The 21,107-nt window shown below is 43.2% G+C and overlaps 1 protein-coding gene across 3 annotated transcripts in view; it reads left to right on the forward strand.

The window, feature by feature from the left end:
- The first annotated feature begins 61 nt into the window (after nucleotides 1-61).
- JAML (junction adhesion molecule like) overlaps nucleotides 62-21,107 on the forward strand; it is a 32,190-nt gene continuing 11,144 nt past the window's right edge. The window contains exons 1-7 of one of the 3 annotated variants that reach the window (XM_070384145.1): nucleotides 62-1,024; nucleotides 3,390-3,494; nucleotides 5,541-5,603; nucleotides 8,764-8,918; nucleotides 10,578-10,803; nucleotides 16,220-16,332; nucleotides 18,131-18,368. In XM_070384145.1, coding sequence (XP_070240246.1) covers nucleotides 5,561-5,603; nucleotides 8,764-8,918; nucleotides 10,578-10,803; nucleotides 16,220-16,332; nucleotides 18,131-18,368 — 775 coding nt within the window. In that variant the 5' untranslated portion in view covers nucleotides 62-1,024; nucleotides 3,390-3,494; nucleotides 5,541-5,560. Of the gene's footprint in view, nucleotides 1,025-3,389; nucleotides 3,495-4,127; nucleotides 4,151-5,540; nucleotides 5,604-8,763; nucleotides 8,919-10,577; nucleotides 10,804-16,219; nucleotides 16,333-18,130; nucleotides 18,369-21,107 lie in introns of those variants that run through there. The other 2 variants (XM_070384144.1, XM_070384146.1) reach the window with 2 other exon arrangements.

Consider the following 21,107-nt stretch of genomic DNA (forward strand, 5'->3'; position numbering starts at 1 on the left):
TAACCATTCATCTCTGAGCCGTACCCCAGCAAAAATCTACATAGATTCAGAGGTGTGCTGGAGCCAGCTCATGGCTTAAGAGCTGATTGTTAAATTTTTAGGAATTTTTAACAATTGTTAAAATGTTGGTAGTTTAAAATAGACCACATTGTGGGTATTTGCTCAGTTGCTGGCTTACCGGCATACCCATTCTCAAGAACCATGAGACATAGTCCTGGAGAAGAGCAAGCATTCAACAACTTGTCAAACAATACAGAACAAGTTTCAAAAAACAAGTATGCCCATGTGTAAGTCAAACAAATGCAGGCAAGATTGAAGGTGTGTACACTGAAAACACTTATTTTGAAGTGGTGACTTGAAAGCAAAAGATACCTTGATTCAAAGAAGCTTTGAGTTTTTAATCTAGGATGTCCAAGTCACCCGGGGGATTCTCTGAGGAATAAAATGCTTCTTGCATGCTAGAAATGCTGATGTCACATGGTCAGGGGAGACTGACATGCCTCGGTGGTGAGTTGGAGGACGGGACAGGCATACCTTTGGAAGCAGGGATTGGCTATATTGCCCCTCTGTACTGAGAGGAAAAATAAAATTGCAAGATTGCTATATTTTAGATACAGAGCAAAATGTTTTGTGTTAATCTTAAACGTATTTTGTTTGCATGAAGCTGATTTCTCAGCTTGTTTACCTGGGACCATTCAACATCCCACCCTAGGAGGTTGTCACCTAGGAGAGGAGATGACACCTGCAGAGGTCTGAAGCATGAGGCTTGCCTCAGTAAGGTGAATTTATTACCTCATTTTAGAATGAAAGTGTAAATAAAAATTGAGTAATAGGCCAGCTGACTGAAACGAGAACCTTAATTCGGAGGTTCCTGTTTGTGTCGCAGCAGCCACCTCAGGATGCACGCATATGGTTTGATCTGAGCCTGACCTTCTGTGCAGGCAGAAGTGTCTTCAGTCGGACTTGGGAACTGCAGTGGTGGGAGAATTGAGTGAATTGCTTCTCCTGGTGTTCATCATTTTGGGTAAGCGCCTGCTTTGTATTTCTTAAGCAGTGACTTGAACTTTTCTCACTCGGAATAAAGCTGGTTCTGAAGGTTTTCATTTAAAGGCCATCCTTTTGGGCTGTGAGGCAATCCCAGAACTGTGAGCCTCTGCAGGAGGACTGCCATAAGGTAGTCTAGTGGGTCCAGTTTTCCTTTCTGCAGTGTAGAGTAACCTGTATTAAGATCCTCAGAGAAAAAACCAGTAAGGTTTGCTCTTAATAAAAGAATAAATGATGATGATGATGGTGATAAGCTTTAGCTTTTAAGTTGCCTGTGTCTTTAAGATAGAGCTGTGGCTGGCTGTTCCTTGGACTCATGGCAGAACTCTTCCTGAACTGTTTCTTTTCTCCCAATCCTACACAGGCCAATATTTAACCTTAAGAAGTCAGGAACTTAAACCTCCCAAGAGGGCTAGGCTGTTGTTCATGCTTGCCTCACCATCTGCATGGCTGGATCTCAGGGAAGATAAAGTAGGATGGTTTAGATAGAAGCTGGTCTAAAGGAGAGAGCAGGAATAATGACTGCCTGATTGAGGGAAGGTGGTGAGGTTATCGGTGAGCTCAGTGGTCACTTGTCCTTACTAGGGGCAAACACTTGACTGAGAGAGAGTGCCTCTCCGTTATTTTGTCCTGTAATATTGTAATATTGAGGGGGTCATTTCCACATCCTCTGTGGTCATCTCATTGCCGTGAACCTCTTTTCTGAAGATTTTTTTTTTCTAATTGTGCCAAAGACAACAATTCCCTTACACTTTTAATAATAGAAAAGGAGGTCCTGATAGTTACAGTTATCCCCAGGGGTGATAGAAGATACTTGCCAAGAGTTATATTGTGAAAGAACCATAAGCTTAGCTCCAAACATTTGACCAACACATGAGATAACTTACTATGCAGAATTACCTCAAGAACATGCTTGTGAGAAGATAAATCAGCATCTGGGAAGGAAGCTGGCAGAGTCGAAGATTCAGATGGAGTCCATCAAGGTGCTTAAGGTTCATCTGAGTGCTTCTGTTAGATTTTTTAGAGACTGAGATTCATATATGTATTCTGAATTATTCATCTGAATAATAAAATTCTGAACTATATGTGTGTGTGTGTGTATATATATATATATATATATATAAGATTACCCATCTACTATTATTTATCTATCTGTATTACATGGTAGGAATTTCTGAATATCTACCAACTAACTAGGAAACTTGAAACTTGACTCAAGTCATGTTCTTGGCCCATTTAAGTGTTTATTAATTCATCTGATCAGTGGTCCCTGGACTTTCACTCTGGGTCTTACTCTGTGATGGTGCTGGAGATGCACTGGCCAATAGGCATGGCTCTTGGCCTCATGAAGTTTATAGTCTTGGGGGTTGAGGGGTGGAGTACAAGCCTTTAATCAAACAAGCACTTAAGCGAATATGTAATTAGAAATTGTGACAAGTGCCCTAAAAGAAAGAGAAATAACAGTACTATTAAAACATGTGGCTAGGATGTGTCCTGGATAGGGTGGTTTGGGAGAGGTTTCTTTGAGGAAATTACATTTAATTTGAGATCTGAAAGATGAACAGGAGTTAACTAGGGGCAGGAGGTGAGAAGGTCAGTCAGTCAGGGGGATCAGATTAATCTTGTTTTGTTAAATGAAGTTCAGGAAAGCTTTGCTCTAAAACACTGATTACTTTCACATGCATGGAGGAGACGTCCATAGTAGTTAAGAACATGGTCTCTGATCCAGAAGACCCCGGTTTGAATCCTGGCTCTGCTACTTGCTCTGTGTTGTTAGGCAGGTTATTTCACCAATTTGTGCCTCAGTTTCCTCATGTGTAAAACCTCATAGAGGGTTGTGAGAATTAAATTGGTTAATGTGCAGAGCACTCAGACAGTGCCTGTCACATACTGTTCTCTAGTTTAATGAGTGTCAGTTACTGACTTCTAGTGTGGTGCTATAACTAGAGGGGAAAAGTCTGATCCTTTAATGTTAAGAATAAGGCCTGGGGAGATGGAGTGGTTTCCCAAATATCAAAGAATTAGTTAATGGAATGTCTGATCTGGGAAGGGAATTTTTAAAAAACTTAATGCTTTTACTGTTAAGTCATTGCTTCTCTGTTCATTCACACAGAGTTCTAATGGTGCCTTTGAGTACTTAGGACTGAAAATGGGTATCTTCTATTTGTCAGATTGTTGGCACATTTCTTAGAATTTGTTTGAAAAAGGTTTGGGTGTGGCTCTGTGTGTCTTGAGTTTGGTGACTAGATTCAGAATCTTTTTGGAGTCGCTGGTTTCCTCTTAAAATAGAACAGTGCGTTTGCAGGATGTCGAAGCTGATTTCAATTTGATGGTTATATTGGCAGCTATCAGCACGTATCCAGTATATGCCAGACACTTCACCACTGCTGTAGCACAGGCATGGACAGTCATAAATGAGATGCATTTTGGTCCTGCCCTTGAGGGTGTAGGTAAGTCTACTCTGTAATCAATGATTACTCCTCGGTGCAAATAGTGCACTGCTTTGGGGAATATAGAAAAACTATTTGCTGGGGAATGAAGGGAGCACAACCAACTTCCTGGAGAAAAAATTCATCCAGAATACAACAGGGATCTTAGTTGTCCCAGATATGATGAATTAAAGTTATACTATAAAGGAAGCCCCTTATGCTCAGCGATGGATGTGTGGGATAAGGTGGGTGTATCTTTTACATAGAGCTGGAATAAAGCACGCTGTGGCTATCTTGAGAGAGATCTGTATTTTCATTAGAAATACTTATATTTGGGAAAACTTAATGTGACTTTTGGTACATCTGAGTCAGTGTAATTGTTACCTTCATTGTTGTAATGGATTCAAGAACCGAAACTTAAGAAGTTTCCAGTTCATTCTGACTCATCATTTGCCATTCTTGTAAAGGTAGATTCTCAGAGTCCAAAATCTCCTCTAAATTTCCTATATGACTTTTAGGCTATAAAAAATAGGATCTTATATAGTAATGCTTTCTATTTTTTAAAGCACTGATATCTACATTCTTACATCTGATTCTTGCATCGTTATCCCCATGTTATAAGTGAGGAAATTGAGGTTCATCAAGGTCAACTGACTTTCGGCACAAGCAAGACCTAGGTAGGGCTGCCTTGAACAGCTTGACCCTGATTTTCCAGATGGGGAATTTTTTTAAATGATTTTATTCATTTGTGGCTGTGTTGCGTGTTCGTTGCTGTGTGCGGGCTTTCTCTGTGGTGTGCTGACTTCTCACTGTGGTGGCTTCTCCTGTTGTGGAACGCGGGCTCTGGGCGTGCATGCTTCATTAGCTGTGGTTCCCAGGCTCCAGAGCACAGAGTTGTGGTGCCCAGACTTAGTTGCTCTGCGGCACGTGGGATCTTCCCAGATCAGGGATTGCACCCATGTCTCCTGCACTGGCAGGCAGATTCTTTACCACTGAGCCACCAGGGAAGACCCAGTTGGAGAATTTTGTTGATTAAAATTCAGATAAGAAACTCTTAGGTAATCATTTTTTTATAAGTTGAAATGGCCACCACACACATGCTGGACTTCCAGCAGAGCTGGCTAGGGTAATATGATGTTAATACACCAAGAAGACCTTTCCTTTCAGCAAATTCTGAGGTGGAATTACTCCAGGCTGTCAAGGGTTCAGAGATCATGGCTGAGGCCCGCCGCAGGAGTAGGTTGGAGCCTAAGGCTGGTTGAATTGTGACTCTTTGGAGTTAAGGTATTTATTTCTGTTTTGTTAAGAAAACTGTGGGGCTTTGTGTAGAACAGCAAATCTATTCCCAGGAAATGGTGGATGCAGTGAAATTTATACCACAGAGATAATAGAGATGCTTTTAAAGTACTTTTGCCTGTGTACAGCCCGATTCTCCTTCTACTCCTGCTATCCTGCCTGAAAAAGTGAAAAAATAAAATCTCGCCATGGACCTTTCAGGTGGCTTCTTTGTGTCATAGAACTTGGTGAATGCCTTAACTGAGCTTAGAAATTTCCCCCTTATTTGTGTATCTCCCTTCTTACATGTTCAGAATGTTCTTTATATATTTAAGGCAGTTGTTTTAATTTAGTTGGAGATATAGATCAACATTTCAGGCTGAGTATCTTGTAATCTTTCATTTTTATGAAACTGTCAGACTGTAGATTGTTTAGGGTTGTCATCTCAAGGTTATCCTGGAATTATTTGCTTTTATTCTCTCGAAAAGCAACTTTCACATGATCTTCCCTTACAGCCAATCTGAGGCAGCCCCCAAGTGACTCTTCAAACACCACTCTGTTTTATCATAGCAGTTACCAGCATCCGCTGTTTCTTATTCATTCATTTGCTGCTTTTTTCTCTCCATTTCCCTGCCAATGCAAGCTGCATGTGACTAGGCCCTTGTCTTCCTTGTTCCATGCTGCATCCTAGTACTTCAGAGAAAGACTGGCTCACAGAGGTACTCACTAGTGATTGGTTGAATGAATGAACTCCTCCTAACACTATTTTCTGACTTTTTTTTTTCTTTTAAGATTGAAAAATTGACAACAGCATGTTTTACCCACTGAAAGTCATCCTGATACCAGTGTTACTGGGTAAGTGGAAGCCAAGGGACCAAGGAGGGTATTTGATTTAAGTCTCATGTGTGTTCAGAAGCCAATGTTATGTATTTTCATTTCCCCTTGCTTTGCTGAAAACGGAAACCCCAGCCTGGAACTTTATAGTTTTGTTGAAACAGTTGTTTTAGAAGCCAGGTAGCAGACTCTTTCTTGGAAAGCTGAATATTCCTCTGTTTCTATTAGAAACAGAATGCCTTTTGGTCCTGACTGGGTGTTCTATGACCTTCTTACAGAATATGAAGAAAGTTTCTCACTTCCATTCCTGCACTTTCAACTGTTATCTTTATCAGGAAATGAAATCATCAAAGAGAGTCCCTAAGTCTCTGTAATTGTTTTCCTGCTTTAGTCATGCCAGCCTTCTTGCAGTTCCTCAAATGCACCAAGCTCTTGCCCAGTTTTTGATAGTTTCTTTTGCCTAGTACCGTCTCTCCCCACTTCACCCTAGCAAGCCTGCCTAAGCCTTCAGCCTTCTCCTTAAGCTCTACTTCCTTTTAAAAAGCCTGCTGTGGTTGCCTCCCTGAACCGGGTTGGAGTCTCCTGTTCCTACAGTGCTCAAGGCTGCTGCTTCTTGCTCATCTGTTGTCTTTTCATCCTTTGGCCCCCTTTCATCCGTTAGCACCTTGTCTCTCTCTTTATCCCATGGATAAATTAATTAGGTGCTTTACTCTCATGACTTTTAAATTTGTTTTCTTAAAAAATTTTTTTTTTGAATTTCATTTAAAAATTTATTCTGTTTATTTATTTGGCTGTGTTGGGCCTGAGTTGCAGCACTCGGGAGCTTTAGTTGTGGCATATGGGATCCAGTTCCCTGTTGAGGGATTGAACCTGAGGTCCCTGCATTGGGAGCTCAGAGTCTCAGCCACTGGACCACCAGGGAAGTCCAAAATTTTTTATTTTATTGAAGTATAGTTGATTTATAATGTGTTAATTTCTGCTGTGTAGCAAAGCAATTCAGTTATACATATATACATACCGTTTCATATTCTTTTCTATTGTGTTTATCACAGGATATTGACTGTTGTTCCCTGTGATACACAGTAAGACCTTGTTGTTTATCCATTCCATTTTTCTCTTCTTTATTAGCTTTTTGGACTTTGCATGGTGACCTAAAGAATGACTCAGCAAAGTGCACAAAAGAATGGTCTTTGCTTTAATTCCAGGCAACATAGCATTTGCACACACATGCAGTTAGACACGTGCGCGCACAAGAAAATAGTCCATATTAGAGAAGTTTTTTTCACCATGGAATCAGTGTTATAATAATCTCAGGGGCTTCCCTGATAGCTCAGTTGGTAAAGAATCTGCCTGCAATGCAGGAGACCTGGGTGTGATCCCTGGGTTGGGAAGATCCCCTGGAGAAGGGAACAGCTAGCCACTCCAGTATTCTGGCCTGGAGAATTGCATGGACTGTTTAGTCCATGGGGTTGTGAGAGACTTTCACTTTCACTTTCTTTTCTTTCCAGAGATGGGTGAAGCAGCCTGCAGCATTTTGCCCTTCCATCAGAGACTTAGCAATCTAACCCCCTGTGGAGTTGCCTGGTGACACTGAGCGACCAGGATTGTACTTCTTGATGGAGAGGTTTTCCTCTGTAGAAAGTCTTGATTTCTTCAGTTATTTCTGTACAAAGGCTGCCGGTCAAGTCTAAGTTTCTGTCCGCTTTGCTTGCTGCTATTACCTTCTAGCAAGCTCATTTAATTCTACAGTCAGCACTCTTCATATCACATTATATAGCTTCTTATCCCTTTAACCACACTTGAAGCTGCTCAGTTCTTCCCTACAGGAAAATTCCAAATCATTTTTGGAGGTACTTTTGATTTCTTTCAAAATAATTTCCTCCAGAGGGTGGTGAGTTCATGTGTTCTTTCCCATCTTCCCCACTGTGTGTGCCTGCTGTTGGGCAGGAAGTTAACACTCTTCTCTTGGAACAACAACTTGGATGGAGAGGCCGGTGCATTTTGTTTATACCCAAATCCATTCACTTGGCTCTTCTTTGATGGGAACTGGCCAGCATCTGATTGTGTCTTGCTGTGGTTGTCTCTTTGCATAGAGCATGTCTTATAAAAACAGAAAAATCCATGTGATGGTTTTCTCTTTAGAAATGGTTTTCTCTTTAAGTGAAAAGAGAAATTACTTGAACAATGGACAGATATTGGAGGGGTATGATGAAGATTAACCCCTAGAGGCTGGAAAGCCAGGCTGAGGGCAGACCTGGAAGGGGCAGGTGGGGAGAAAGCAAACAAAGGAAATTCAAGGGAGGGGCCGTGCTCTGTGTTGACCTAATTACAAGGATCTGCACTACGGCCAGAATCAGCGGGCACACTCAGAGATAAGCTTTTGTAGAGGGACGAAAAAAGGAGAAAAACTGAGGGAAGCAAAGTTACCTGTGAACTGGCCTTTCAGTTAGGGGACTGGTGGGAAACTAGGAGCCAGAGACATCATCACCTGCTTAGAGGCATCTAAATTCACGACCTCAGGGGAGAGACTTCAGGGTTTCTCTTCTTATTTTTGTTTTGTTTTTTGGCCCTGCTATGTGCCTTGTAGGATCTTAGTTCCCCAACCAGAGATTGAACCTGTGCCCTCAGCAGTGAAAGCACGGAGTCCTATCTACTGAATTGCCAAGGAATTCCCTCTCTTCTTTCTTTAGAAAGGAGATTTCAGGGATGAAGACTAGAAAAGAGAGAGGGTCTAGCTAGGAGCTATTGGACAGTATAAAGATTGTAGAAGTCCTTTGACTTGAGCCACGTGGGGGTAACCACAGGGTATTTTTCTTACCCTTGGGAATGCCACGCTGGGTTGAATTAAAGTCCTCTGAATACTTTGTTCACGTTGGGTTATCTGGGGAGGGAAGATGTTAGTTGCTTAGTCATATCGGACTCTTTGTGACCCCATTGACTATAGCCCACCAGGCTCCTCTGTCCCTGGAATTCTCCAGGCAAGAATACTGGAGTGGGTAACCATTCCCTTCTCCAGGGGATTTTCTTGACCCAGGGATTGAACCCAGGTATCCTGCATTGCAGGCAGATTCTTTACCATCTGAGCCACCAGGAAAGTCTGCATCTACTTGGAGATTAATACTAGTTTTTGTGTTGAGTGTGTTTGTCTGATGATGTCTCTCTTGCCTGTTGCCTTCTCTAGGTTATTCCTTGGGCCTGGATGACTTGAGTATTTCTGCCGTGGAGCTAACAGTCCACGTGGGTGATTCAGCCCTTCTGGGATGTGTTTCCCAGAGCACAGGAGAGAAACATGTGACCAAGGTAGACTGGATGTTCTCATCAGGAAAGCACATCGAGGTAACAAGGAGGAAACCCTGCTGTGTATTAGAAGCCCCAGCCAATGGTGTCAGAATATGGGGAGAGGGAGAATCAAGTCATCCCATGCCATGAGGTGGGGGGGGGTTTCAGGAGTTCGGTTCTGGAGCTCACCAGAACTGAGCCTCCTCCTAGTTTGAGCTCTTGGTGGTACACAGCTGATTACAATCAGCTGGGAAAGTTACTCAACCTCTCAGAGCTTCACTTCCCCATCTGTGAATAATGGTAATACTTTTCAGGTCATTGAGAAGCTAATGGGAGACATACACATAAAGTTCTTTTAGTTTCTTTTCTTTCCTGTTTCTCCCATTTGTGGAGTAGCATAGGTGGGTGGGAGGGGTGAGAAGAATGAAAACACATTGGTCTAGACAAAAAGAGTTATGGCCCAGGCACAGGGATGATGTCACTGTAATCTTTCAGGAGGGTGGAGAGTCTTTCGGCATTCTGCCGATCCGTTTAAGTGCTGAATCATCTCTTTCTCCTTCATGGCTGCTTAAACTGTTAGGATTGGCGGGTTCAGCATGGCTGAGTGAGGGAGCTCTTTGGATTGGCAAAAGTGTATGAAGCCTCATCTGGGATTCTGTGGAGATAGATACTTGTGTATTGGTCTCATTTGTGAAATATACTCCAAGTAATGTATGACTAGCAATAAAGTCCTAAGGTTTTCAAATGAAATATTATTTCAGTAGCTCAGAGCATGTTATTTCCATAATGTTACTATCACTCAAATGTTTGTTACTATTTATTTTTTTCAAAGATTTTTTTTTGCTGCAGACCATTTTTAAAGTCTTTATTGAATTTGTTACAATATTGCTTCTGTTTTATGTTTTAGTTTTTTGGCCCCAAGACATGTGGGATCTCAGTTTCCTGACCAGAGATTGAACCCTCCTCACCCTCTGCATTGGAAGGCAAAGTCTTAACCTCCTGACTGTTTATTGTTATAGGAGGGGTATACCCATGGTCTAAGTGAAACCACGAATTCCCTATGGCTTTTCCCCCAAGTCTGTAAACCATTTCCTTTGATGACTCCTTCTCATGCCTTACGATGTGCTGCCTGGAGGAGGGTGGAAAGGAGAGGGCTGACAGCTAACACGGCAGGAATTCTTACAACAGCCAGTCTGTGGGGTTGCATTTAGATGCCATTGAATCCAGGGGCCATGGCAGAACACAGGGAGGTACTTTTCAAAAGTTGTGAGTTTGTGGAATTCCCTGGAGGTCCTGTGGTGAGAACTCTGTACTCTCACTGCCTAGAGTCCAGGTGCAATCCTTGGTTGGAAAACTAAGATCCCACATGCCATGCAGCGTGGACAAACAAACACCAAAAGTTGTGAGTCTGAATCACCAAAGTGATTTTCAGGGTAGGTGTTACATTTTACCTTAAACTATAAGAAATGAAAATGTGTTCATCCTGTTTCTCCAATTGTCATTGTCTAATAGAAGCCACAGAGTCTTGTGTCAGTTAAAGTATTGTCTGGCACATTCTTCTTATTCTTCTTCTTATTAATTGGGTACCAAGTACTTCTTTGATGCTGGTGGTGACAATGACTATGCTGCCTCCATGGAACAGGGGCTTTTGAACTCAGACTTCTGGGTCTGGTGCCATGGGCTTGAAATTTCCTCTGATGTTGTGTTGCCCTCCAGGATGAGTACGTGCTCTTCTATTACTCTAACATCAGCGTGCCTGTGGGGCACTTCCAGAATCGTGTGCGTTTGGTGGGGGACATCTTACACCATGACGGTTCCCTCCTGCTCCAAAACGTGGAAGAGACCGACCAAGGAAACTTTACCTGTGAAATCCGCTTCCAAATGGAGAGCCTCGTGTTCAAAAAAGTGGTGGTCCTGCATGTACTGCCAGAGGAACCCAAAGGTAACATGAATGCTTACTCAGAGAAGGGCAAAGGGCAAGAGATTTGGTGGGCAAAGAGGGATGTGAACTGATTTTGTTGACTAAATCCTAGTCAGTGGGCTAGGTACTTACTGCGAAGTGAGTCCTCAATAAATGGTGCTCTCTATTTATTATTAGTTTTTTAAAGTAACCCATAGAGGATTAAAAAACATATGATCTGTTTAATATTTTTGGCTGCTCTGGGTCCTTGTTGCTGCTCGCGGCAGGGGCTACTCTGTACCTGTGGTGCGTAGGCTTCTCGCTGAGGTGGCCTCTCTTGTTGCGGGTCATGAGCTCTAGGGCGTGGGCTCAGTAGTTGTGGTGCGTGGGTTTAGTTGCCCCACGGCACGCGGGATCTTAGTTCCCAGACCAGGGGTTGAACCTGTGCCCCCTGTGTTGGCAGGCAGATTCTTAACCACTGGACCTCCAGGGAAGTTCCAGTGGTGCTCTTTAAATAAAAATAATGATGATTATTATTTTATCATTCCTTTAAACATATTTCATCCTTATGAAAATTCTGTGAAGGAAGTACCGTGTTCTCCTTTTCATTTTATAGACATGTTAACTGAGGCTTAGAGAGTTTAAGTGACTTGCCTGAGGACATATATTTATTAAATGGCATATCCAATACTTGGACCCTTGTACCTCTGTCCACATAGTTCATGTTCTTTCCACTATACCCTGATGCTCCCCATGAGTTTTGCAGATTGATGTTGTCTCCATACTTTGTAGGTAACTATGTTTTCTGGGGGATATAAAAGAAATGAGCAGGTTTCCCTCATGTTCCTATTTATAAATAGCTTCAGTAGTTTGTTAGTTTTAAAAACATACTCTGTGGAACACTCAGGGTCCAAGGGACCTGGTGGGCCACACAGAGGGTGAGAACAAGGCAGCGGGGACAGAGGACCTAGTCACGCCAGGACCTCAGGTTTCCACCTCCACTACAACCGAGTCCTTTTCCTTTTTTCTGTTGTATTCTTGGGCTTCCAGGTAAGATTTTGTTTGAAGAAAGAATTCTGCTGCTTTAAAAAGTTTGAAAATCACAGAATGAAGTATCTTTAAATGTGTGAAATGGAGACTTCGCTGGTGGTACAGTGGATAAGAATCCACTTGCCAGTGCAGGGGACACGGGCTTGATCCCTGATCCAGGAAGATTTTACACGCTGTGGAGCAACTAAGTCTGTGCGCCACAACTACTGAAGCCTGTGCACCCTGGAGCCCGTGCTCCGCAGCAGGAGAAGCCACGACGGTGGGAAGGCCGCACAGTGCAACTAGAGAGTGCACTTATTCTCCACAGCTAGAATAAGCCTGCACACAGCAACGAAGACCCAGTGCAACCAAACATAAACAACTGAAAAAAAGAAAACAACAAAAAAGTGTGAAGCGGAAGAACCGGCTCTGTCCTCAGGAGAGCTTGCTGTCTAGGGCAGGAGCTAGGATCTAGACCGCTCCCCCTGCCAGCCTGCTTAGGTCTGTCCTTTCAGTGAGCTCCTTTGGAGCACCCAGCTCTCCTCTCTGGTGACACACTCATCACACCTGTTCAGTTGTGTCTCCCTGTCCACCTGCATCCGTGTTCTTGGTTCCATGACCAGCCCCAGGCTCAGCACCTGGCACAGAGTACGCAGTCAATAAACATTGGTCAAATGAATGAAATCCTTAGGTGAGCATCTCTCACTTGAATCTGCTTTCTAAAAACATGAAGTGGTAGAAGGAATTGTGGAAGGTGGCCTCTGACCTCACTCCTAACTTCATACTAATACTTTTTATCAATTGCATTTTTTCTTTTGATTTCAAAGCTAGGGCTCTCCAGGAAGAAGAAATGAACCAGCTACCTGTGTCTCCCAAGGATTATCTTTGAGTTACCCCTTTCTTCTTTGTTCTCTGATGCTGGCCTTGAGAACATGCAAGCATGTCCTACAAAATGGTGCCTTTTCCTGCTTAGAAGAGGCACAGAGGGAACAAATCCAAAGGAGGCAATTTTAAGAGTTGAGTCCATGGGAGTAGGCTAGAGCAATTTTATGGGAGGCAGATATTTTCCAGTAGCCAGTGGAGCAACTTGTATTTACTTTTTCCTTCCAGCCAGAGTGGGGATAGCTCTGAGTGCTCACCATTTGCCTGGTGGCCATCTCCTCCCATGTGGAAACTCATGTACGGCTTCCTCCACGAAGTTTACTCTTCAGTTTGTAATTCTTCAGTCTTTCTACTGCTCCAACTCTTTTAATTCTTATTTTAAAAGCTAGAGACAGTTTTATTTTTCTTTTCTTTTCTCTCTCTCTCTCTTTTAAGAATTTGCTTCTTTGTATTCTGTGAAAGGATTTTAAGGCATCTGAATGTGTGTGTTCACAGATTATATAATTACACTGTATAGATATATAATAGTTAATGAGATGTATAAAGAGAACAAAAAGTAATTGTTGCTCAAGCATGTGCATATTATTTCAATTGTGTGATCTGTATTTTTAAGATTCAAAATGAAATTAAAGTTTTCATAGCAGATGAATTGCCTGAACAATGTTTTGAGTTGTTCAGGGAGAGAAAATACTCTTATTGAAGAGACTCATGCACGTGATAGGTGGAATAGTAGGTGAGCTTTAGGTGACTTCTGGATCCTAACTTCATTCAGTTCAGTTCAGTCGTTAAGTCGTGTCCGATTCTTTGTGACCCCATGGACTGAAGCACGCCAGGCCTCCCTGTCCATCACCAACTCCCGGAGTTCACTCAAACTCATGTCTATTGAGTCGGTGATGCTATCCAGCCATCTCATCCTCTGTTGTCCCCTTCTCCTCCCACCTTCAATCTTTCCCAGCATCAGGGCCTTTTCAAATGACTCAGCTCTTCGCATTAGGTGGCCAAAGTATTGGAGTTTCAGCTTCAACATCATTACTTCATTACTCTAGCTATTTTTATTCTATTGTAATCTCTTCTCAATTTATGAAGGTCTGTGATACTAGAAAGAAAGAAAGTGAAGGTGAAAGTGAAAGTCACTCAGTCATGTCTGACTCTTTGAGACCCCATGGACTATACAGTCCTTGGAATTGTCCAGGCCAGAATACGGGAGTGGGTAGCTTTTCCCTTCTCCAGGGGATCTTCCCAACCCAGGGATGAAACCCAGGTCTCCCACAAATCCGGTCAGGCGGTTCTTTACCACCTGAGCCACAAGGGAAGCCCAAGAATACTGGAGTAGGTAGCCTATCCCTTCTCTAGCAGATCCTCCCAACCCAGGAATTAAACTGGGGTCTCCGGCATTGCAGACAGATTCTTTATCAACTGATCTATCAGGGAAGCCCCATGATACTAGAAAAAGCCCACAAAAGTCCACCTAGTCAAAGCTATGGTTTTTCCAGTAGTCATGTATGGATGTGAGAGTTGGACCATAAAGAAAGCTGAGCACTGAAGAATTGATGCTTTTGAACTGTGGTGTAAAGACTCTTGAGAGTCCCTTGGACTGAAAGGAGGTCAAATCTGTCAATCCTAAAGGAAATTAGTCCTGAATATTCATTGGAAGCGCTGATGCTGAAGCTGAAACTCCAATACTTTGGCCACCGAATGTGAAGAACTGACTCATTGGAAAAGACCCTGATGCTGGAAAAATTGAAGGCAGGAGGAGAAGGGGATGATAGAGGATGAGATGGTTGGATGGCATCACTGACTTGATGGACTTGAGTTTGAGCAAGTTCTGGGAGTTGGTGATGGACAGGGAAGCCTGGCATGCTGCAGTCCATGGGGTTGCAAAGAGTCAGACAAAACTGAGCGACTAAACTGAACTGATGATACTAGAAAGGAGGGAAGAGAATGAAATAATTAAAAGTCCATGTTTTAGAATCACATGTGACAGGCTTTAAATTTTAATTTAGAGAAAGTTCCTAATATTTGAAAGACAAATTTCAGTTGTATAGGCAGTTTTCTTACAAATAAAAATAATGTTAACTTCCTGTACTTTTGCTCTAGAATCAGCCATCTTTCCACTTATGTGAGGTGGTAACAGTAAAGGGAGTGAGAACACATGGGCTTTGTTTTCACTCAGACCTGGGTGTGAGTTCTACTCTGCCTTTTACTGGCCGTGAAGCGTTGCACTCATTCAGTTTCTTTCTCTGTGAAACGGGAGAATAATAGTGCATATCTCAAAATATTGTAATGACTAGGTGATAACCTAGGTGTTTAGCACATGTCTGGTGTGTTGAAAGAATTCATAATATTTAGTTCTTATTACTGCATTTAAAATATAGGGTTCAATTTTTGATATACACATAGATTTAGAGGGCATTTCGTTTGCTATTGATATTCTTTGGAGTGAATTTTTATCACTTCCAAATTAATTCCCTCCATAGAGTTCCAAGTTCATGATATTTTCTTTTGCTTTCCTCCCATTGTACATCTTTCCTGCTGAGCGGGAAGTTAGTGTTCTGCCAGGGACACAATTTGGATGAAAAAGTTAGCTGATGTACTGTGTTGCTTTGTGAGCTTTGCTCAATGCTCTTTTGAAGGAACTCTGTCCAAATAAGACCTAGACTTGTGTCTCCCTTAAATACCATCCTGCCTTTAATATCTTGACTGAGTTAGTGGTTGATTTATATAGAGCACTGTTGAAAAATCAGAAGCATCTTTCTAATTATTTTCTTTTTCAGGGACTTCTTAAAATGATATAAATAGTATGGGATCAGCTGTTTACACAAATAAGCAGGAGGAAGAGACTATGAGTTGGAAAGCCAAGAATGAGGGGAAGGGGGAGCAGGTGCAGAAGGGGGAACAGGTGGGGAAGTGGGGGCAGAGATTAAAATGAGAGAAAAGTCAAAAGGAAAACTGTCTGTTATTTGACCTAATTAGCAAGCAGTCCTGTGACCTGTAGTCTAGCCAGAATTGTCCTAAGCAAGTCCTAAGACAACTTGTAAAAGAATTAAGTAGAAGAGTCACCCATGATTCAGTTTTTCACCTGGGAGAGCCAGTGGGTTATTTATAAGAATGAGAGTTATTTCTACTTCCTGTTTATGTTAAGCAGATGTGGGTACTCAAGTGGGCGAACAGAAAGTGGAGGGCTTCATGGTTTTCCGTTCTTTATTACAGGCTTGAAGTGAAGTTGGGGCTTGTGGGAGAAGTTCTAGAAAAGGAGAAGGAGAAAGAAATTAAAGAGAAGCCAGAAAGTGTTTATTGACGTCAGTGGGACCCTCAGACTTGATGTGTGTTGGCAGCTAGAGGGTGCTGTCTTACCCTTGGGGCATCGTGTTGGTTTGATGAGAGGCCTCTGAATATTCTGGCCGCACAGAGGGAAAGTGTGCAGTGTGTGGTGGTGACATTGGTTTTACTGCAGAGGATCTTTGGCTAAACATGATCTCTTCCAGAAGTTCTTTGGCTTCTAGAGATTATACTTTGAGTTTGACTTGACTTATCGTTTTATCCCCAGAGCTGATGGTTCATGTGGGTGATTCGACTCAGATGAGATGTGTTTTCCACAGCACAGAAGAGAAGCACATGAGCAGGGCAGACTGGATGTTCTCATCAGGAGAGCCTGCCAAGGTAAGGAGGAGAAGCCCTCGTTGTGTAGAAGAAGCCCCTGGCCAGTGGTGTCAGGACAGAGTGGGGACAACAAGAACCTAGGCATCAGGTGCCACATGGTGGTCTCATGAGGGCTTGGACTTTGGAGTTTGTTAAAAACAACAACAACAACAACAACTGGGCCTCTTAGCTTGGCTGGGCAATTTCAGCTTCCGGTTGGGAAAAATGACAATGAAGATGATGAAGAAGTAGATGTTGCTACCGCTCGACTTTTTGGGTTGTCAGGATGCATCTAGGACATGGTAATGTAGAGCATTGGTTCATGACTTGGCTACTGCGTCTTGGCTTTATCCTTTCTCTCTCTTTTCCTTTTTATAGAATTCATGGAATAACAAGGGGGAATGCTTTTGGTGATCTAGCCAAGAAAGCAGTGGGTTAGGCATAAGAATGATTGTCTTATTTGGGTTATTTTTGTGAGTTTTCTTCTGTGCCCCTTCACCCCATTTATGTGATGGGATTTTCTTTGTCTTCATGGATGTGTTGAATGTTGGGATTAGTAGTGCTGGAGGCCAAGATGAGGAGCGTACTTCACAGGGACTCTGAAGCAGTAAACAGCAGGTTAGTTCATTAGACCAGTAGATGTCAACTATGGCATGGTGATGTCCTGATGAGTCAAGCTGTGTCTTGAGAGGTATCTCACATGACTTATGATTAATAAAAGTTAAGGTACCAAGCTTAGAAAAGATTTAGCTTTTACAAATGAAGACATATTCCAGGTCATCCATACAAAATGTCATTTACACTCAGTTGATTCCTATATGCTGTCCGAGTGGATCAGAAAGGATGGCTTCATGGTGGGGTCTGGGGAATTACATGTAGTTTCGGGTTCACCTCTGGGAACTCACTGTGTATTTAATTGTCATCCACCAAAGTGAGTCCCTGCAGAACACAGGATGGTAGTTGACTTTTGTGAGTTATGAATTGGAATCACAAGAGACAACAGGTTTGGTGCCAGGTCTTTTCATTCATATTTGTGTCTGTATCCTCATTTCCTGTTCTTAAAAACTTCTAAAAAATAATGGTATTTATATACCTTTTTGAAAAATTCGGACACTTTTTTATTTAACAAGTATTTTTAAAGTGTCTGTTATGTGGTGAATACTCAAAGCTCCTGCCCTGGTGGGAGACTTACAATCAAGATGGAGGGAGATACATAGAAGAATAGTGAAGAAGTAGGAATTTCCGTGGTGGTCCGGTGGTTAAGAATTCGTCTTGAGGGGGGGCTTCCAGCTGGGGATAAAAAAAAAAAAAAAAAAAGAATTCGTCTTGCAATGCAGGGACACTGGTTTGATCCCTGGTCAGGGAACTAAGATCCCACATGCTGTGGGGCAACTAACACCCAATGCGGCCAAATAATAGTAATAATGAAGAAATATATACACAGTATGTCAGGTAATAGTAAGCGCTATGGAGAACAAGAAAGCAGGCTTTTGTGATTGTTATTTTATGTAGGTGGCCAGGGAGGCCTCACCAAAAAGGTAACATCTGAGTAGAGGTCTCGGGAAGTGAAGGAGGCAACCATGCATCTGTCTAGGTGGGAAGACTGTTCCAGGCATAGGGAGCAGCAAGTGCAAAGGCCCTGAGGCCAGCACTCAAGGAACAGCAAGGAGGTTGGTGTGGACACGTGTGTCCGTGGCTTTGTGTTTTCTGATACTTTCTGATGATACCTTTACTGCTTCTACACACAGGGCCTGTGAATCCCGAGAGCTCCCTCCCACCCCAGTCCTTCAGTCTCTTACATTTTACCTTTCCCTTCTAGGAGGAGATTGTGTTGCGTTATCAGCGCAAACTCAGGACACCCATGGGGTACTCCCAGAACTGGGGCCGCTTCCTGAACCGTGTAAACTTGGTGGGAGACACTTCCCGCAATGATGTCTCTATAATGCTCCACGGAGTGAAGGAGTCTGATGGGGGAAACTATACCTGCCATATCTACCTGGGGAACCTGACATTCAGGAAAACCACTGTGCTGCAAGTGATCCTGAAAGAGTCCCGAAGTATGTAGCAACTGGCCGGGCAGGGAGGAGGGGCTGCATAGCCGGTAGGCAGGGGCAGTACCGGGGGGAAGCTGGAGAGGCTTCTAGGATGCACAATTTAAGGAGGCATCACTCTCAGGTCCTGTACTTGCCTGACCCTGATAAGCCTCGGACTTATCAAGCACTCCTACCCTGTGCTTGCATGACCTTGAGAGTAATCCCTCCTTAAATTTGGTGCCCTAGGCACCTTGCCTGCCTCACCCTAGTGCTTCCCTGATGGTAGGTCAAGGGAAAAAAAGATAATAATACTGAGTGAATGCCAACCCCTCTGCCAAGCCTCACTCATGGTTTCTGTAATATACCAATTTAAAGATACAGGAGCTCAGAGATGGGTTGGGGTCATTTTGACTTGGCTTCAAGGAAGATGCTCTATGCTCTGTAGTAGAAGGGAAGATGCTCCTGAGCTGGTGAGAGACAGCAAAGAACAGAGGAAACAGGAAGGGGAAGGAACCAAAAATAGAGGGAGTTTCTGATCCAAGGTTCTTTATTCTGGCAGTGTGTATTAAGGGCATTGGTGAGGAGGAGAGTAAAGACTCAATTGTGTTGACTGAGAGGGGTTGATAAGTGAGGGGTTAAAGTTAAACCAGAACCCAGTTAGCAGTCAGGATGTGGCCTGTGGACTTTGCCTTTTGCAAGGGCCCCAGGGGTTGGCTGTGGTTGGTTGGGGGCAGGGATAGGGGTGAGGAAGCACCTCTACCCTCAATACCTCTGGCCAGAGACTTAAGCCCATGGAGGCACCTTCTTGTCAATAACGGAGGATCCCAGCTAGAGAGGGAAGCAGGGCAGATGGCTTTCTTCACTCTCAGAAGTCTTAACCTGTGCTTCACAGGAAAGAGAAGCCATTAGCGGAAACTCATGCAACTTCTGAGCCCTCCACACCCACAAACAGACCTCCATCTACTCCATCCTCATCTTTGGCCTGCCATCCTGAGTGGCCTTCCCTTTGGGGGCTTATCTGAGCCCCTGTGCTCAGGTGGTACCCTCTTCTCCTTTTTAGGACCCTCACAACATGCCTCTTTAAGCTCATACTCCCCATGGGCTTCTGCCATTAAGCCCATGCATACACTCAACTCTTCCTCTTACCTGTGTCCTTGTCTACTTTAGCTCTCACCCTATGTCATACCTTTTCTTTTTTCTCTTCTTTCACTTAAACTTTATTTATTTATTTATTTTAATTGAATTACTTTACAGTATTGTGGTGGTTTTTGCCACACATCAACATGAATCTGCCATAGGCATACATGTATCCTCTCCCTCTTGAACTCCTCCCCACATCCCTCCTCACACCACCCCTCCAGGAGACACAGACATAAAGAACAGACTTTTGGACTCAGTGGGAGGAGTTGAGAGGGTGGGATGCTTGGAGAGAATAGCATTGAAAGATATACATTACCATATGTAAAATAAATAGCCAGTGTCTTACTTTTTCTTGAAACAGCTTTATCGAGATACAACTCACACGCCACACAGTTCACTCATTTAAAACGTACAACTCAGTGTTTTTAGTATATTCTGAGTTGTGCGACTTTCATCATAATACATTTCTTTCTAGACACCATCAGATAGTTTGCAGAGGACTGAACTCAGTGCTTCCTGTCTCATCTTGCATTAACTCCCAGCGCCCTGCAGCCAGCCTTCTACTTGTACCTCTCCTCCAGTGTAGGCCACAGAGGCACTCTAACTGTTCATCCTTGACTTTCCTACCCCAGCAGTATTGAACACCATGTTCTGTATATATTTAATATACTCTGTTAGGCACAACCTATCTGTCCATCCATCCATCCATCCATCCATCCATCTATCTCTGTATATGAACTCCACCCAGATATTCCACAAATACTCAAACACGAATAATCCAAATCTACCACTCACACCTCTTCCCTGCCCACCTCTGCAACCTCAGTCGATGCCACCGCTATCTACACAATTATCCAACTGCATGCCTGGGAGTTGTACTTGATTTTTACCTTTCCCAGGACCCCCAATCTAACAAGTCAACAGGTCCTGTCATTTAGACTGCTGACTTTGGATCTGTCTTCTTTCTCATCTGGCACCATCCCCTCATTCTGCCTGTCGACCTGTCTCAGGCTGTAGGCCTCTCACCAGTCTCTGCTTTCGCTTAGTCACTACCCCTCATCCTCGGTGCCATCTTTCTCAATCACAATCTGAACTTCCTACAACCTTTCAATGTCTTCTCCATTGCCTACAGAAAAAACAAAAAACAGAGCAAAACGAAAATTGAAACAAACTCCTCATTGAGATAATCAAGGTCCTTCATGACTTAGATCCTATTATCTACCCAGCCTCATTCCCCATCACGCCCTCACACGCAACCTTTGACCCAGAGCCATGGACCTCTTGCTAGTTTCTCTAAGCACCATCCTGAACCTAAAGGCTCCAGACCTTGGGTATAATGTCCCTACCTCCCTCACCCCTATCCTTCTCCCATTGTTGCTAAAATCTTTGATCGTTCCTTTCAGACTCAAACTTTAAAACTTTTGCTGACAAAGTCTCAGGTTCTGCTCCCCGTAGAACTGGGTGCCCTTTTCTCAGCACTGCTTTGTCCCCCATGCAGACTGCTCTCATAGCTCCTATAGCAGTCCGGTGTTCCGTGCACACTGTCCCCCCTCCTTGAGGGCACGGACCATGCATCATTGGTCTTCGTATCTTCTGCGCCTAGTACTATCTGGCACCCAGGAG

This window comes from Bos mutus, chromosome 15, assembly GCF_027580195.1.
Source record: "Bos mutus isolate GX-2022 chromosome 15, NWIPB_WYAK_1.1, whole genome shotgun sequence".
NCBI lineage: Eukaryota > Metazoa > Chordata > Mammalia > Artiodactyla > Bovidae > Bos > Bos mutus.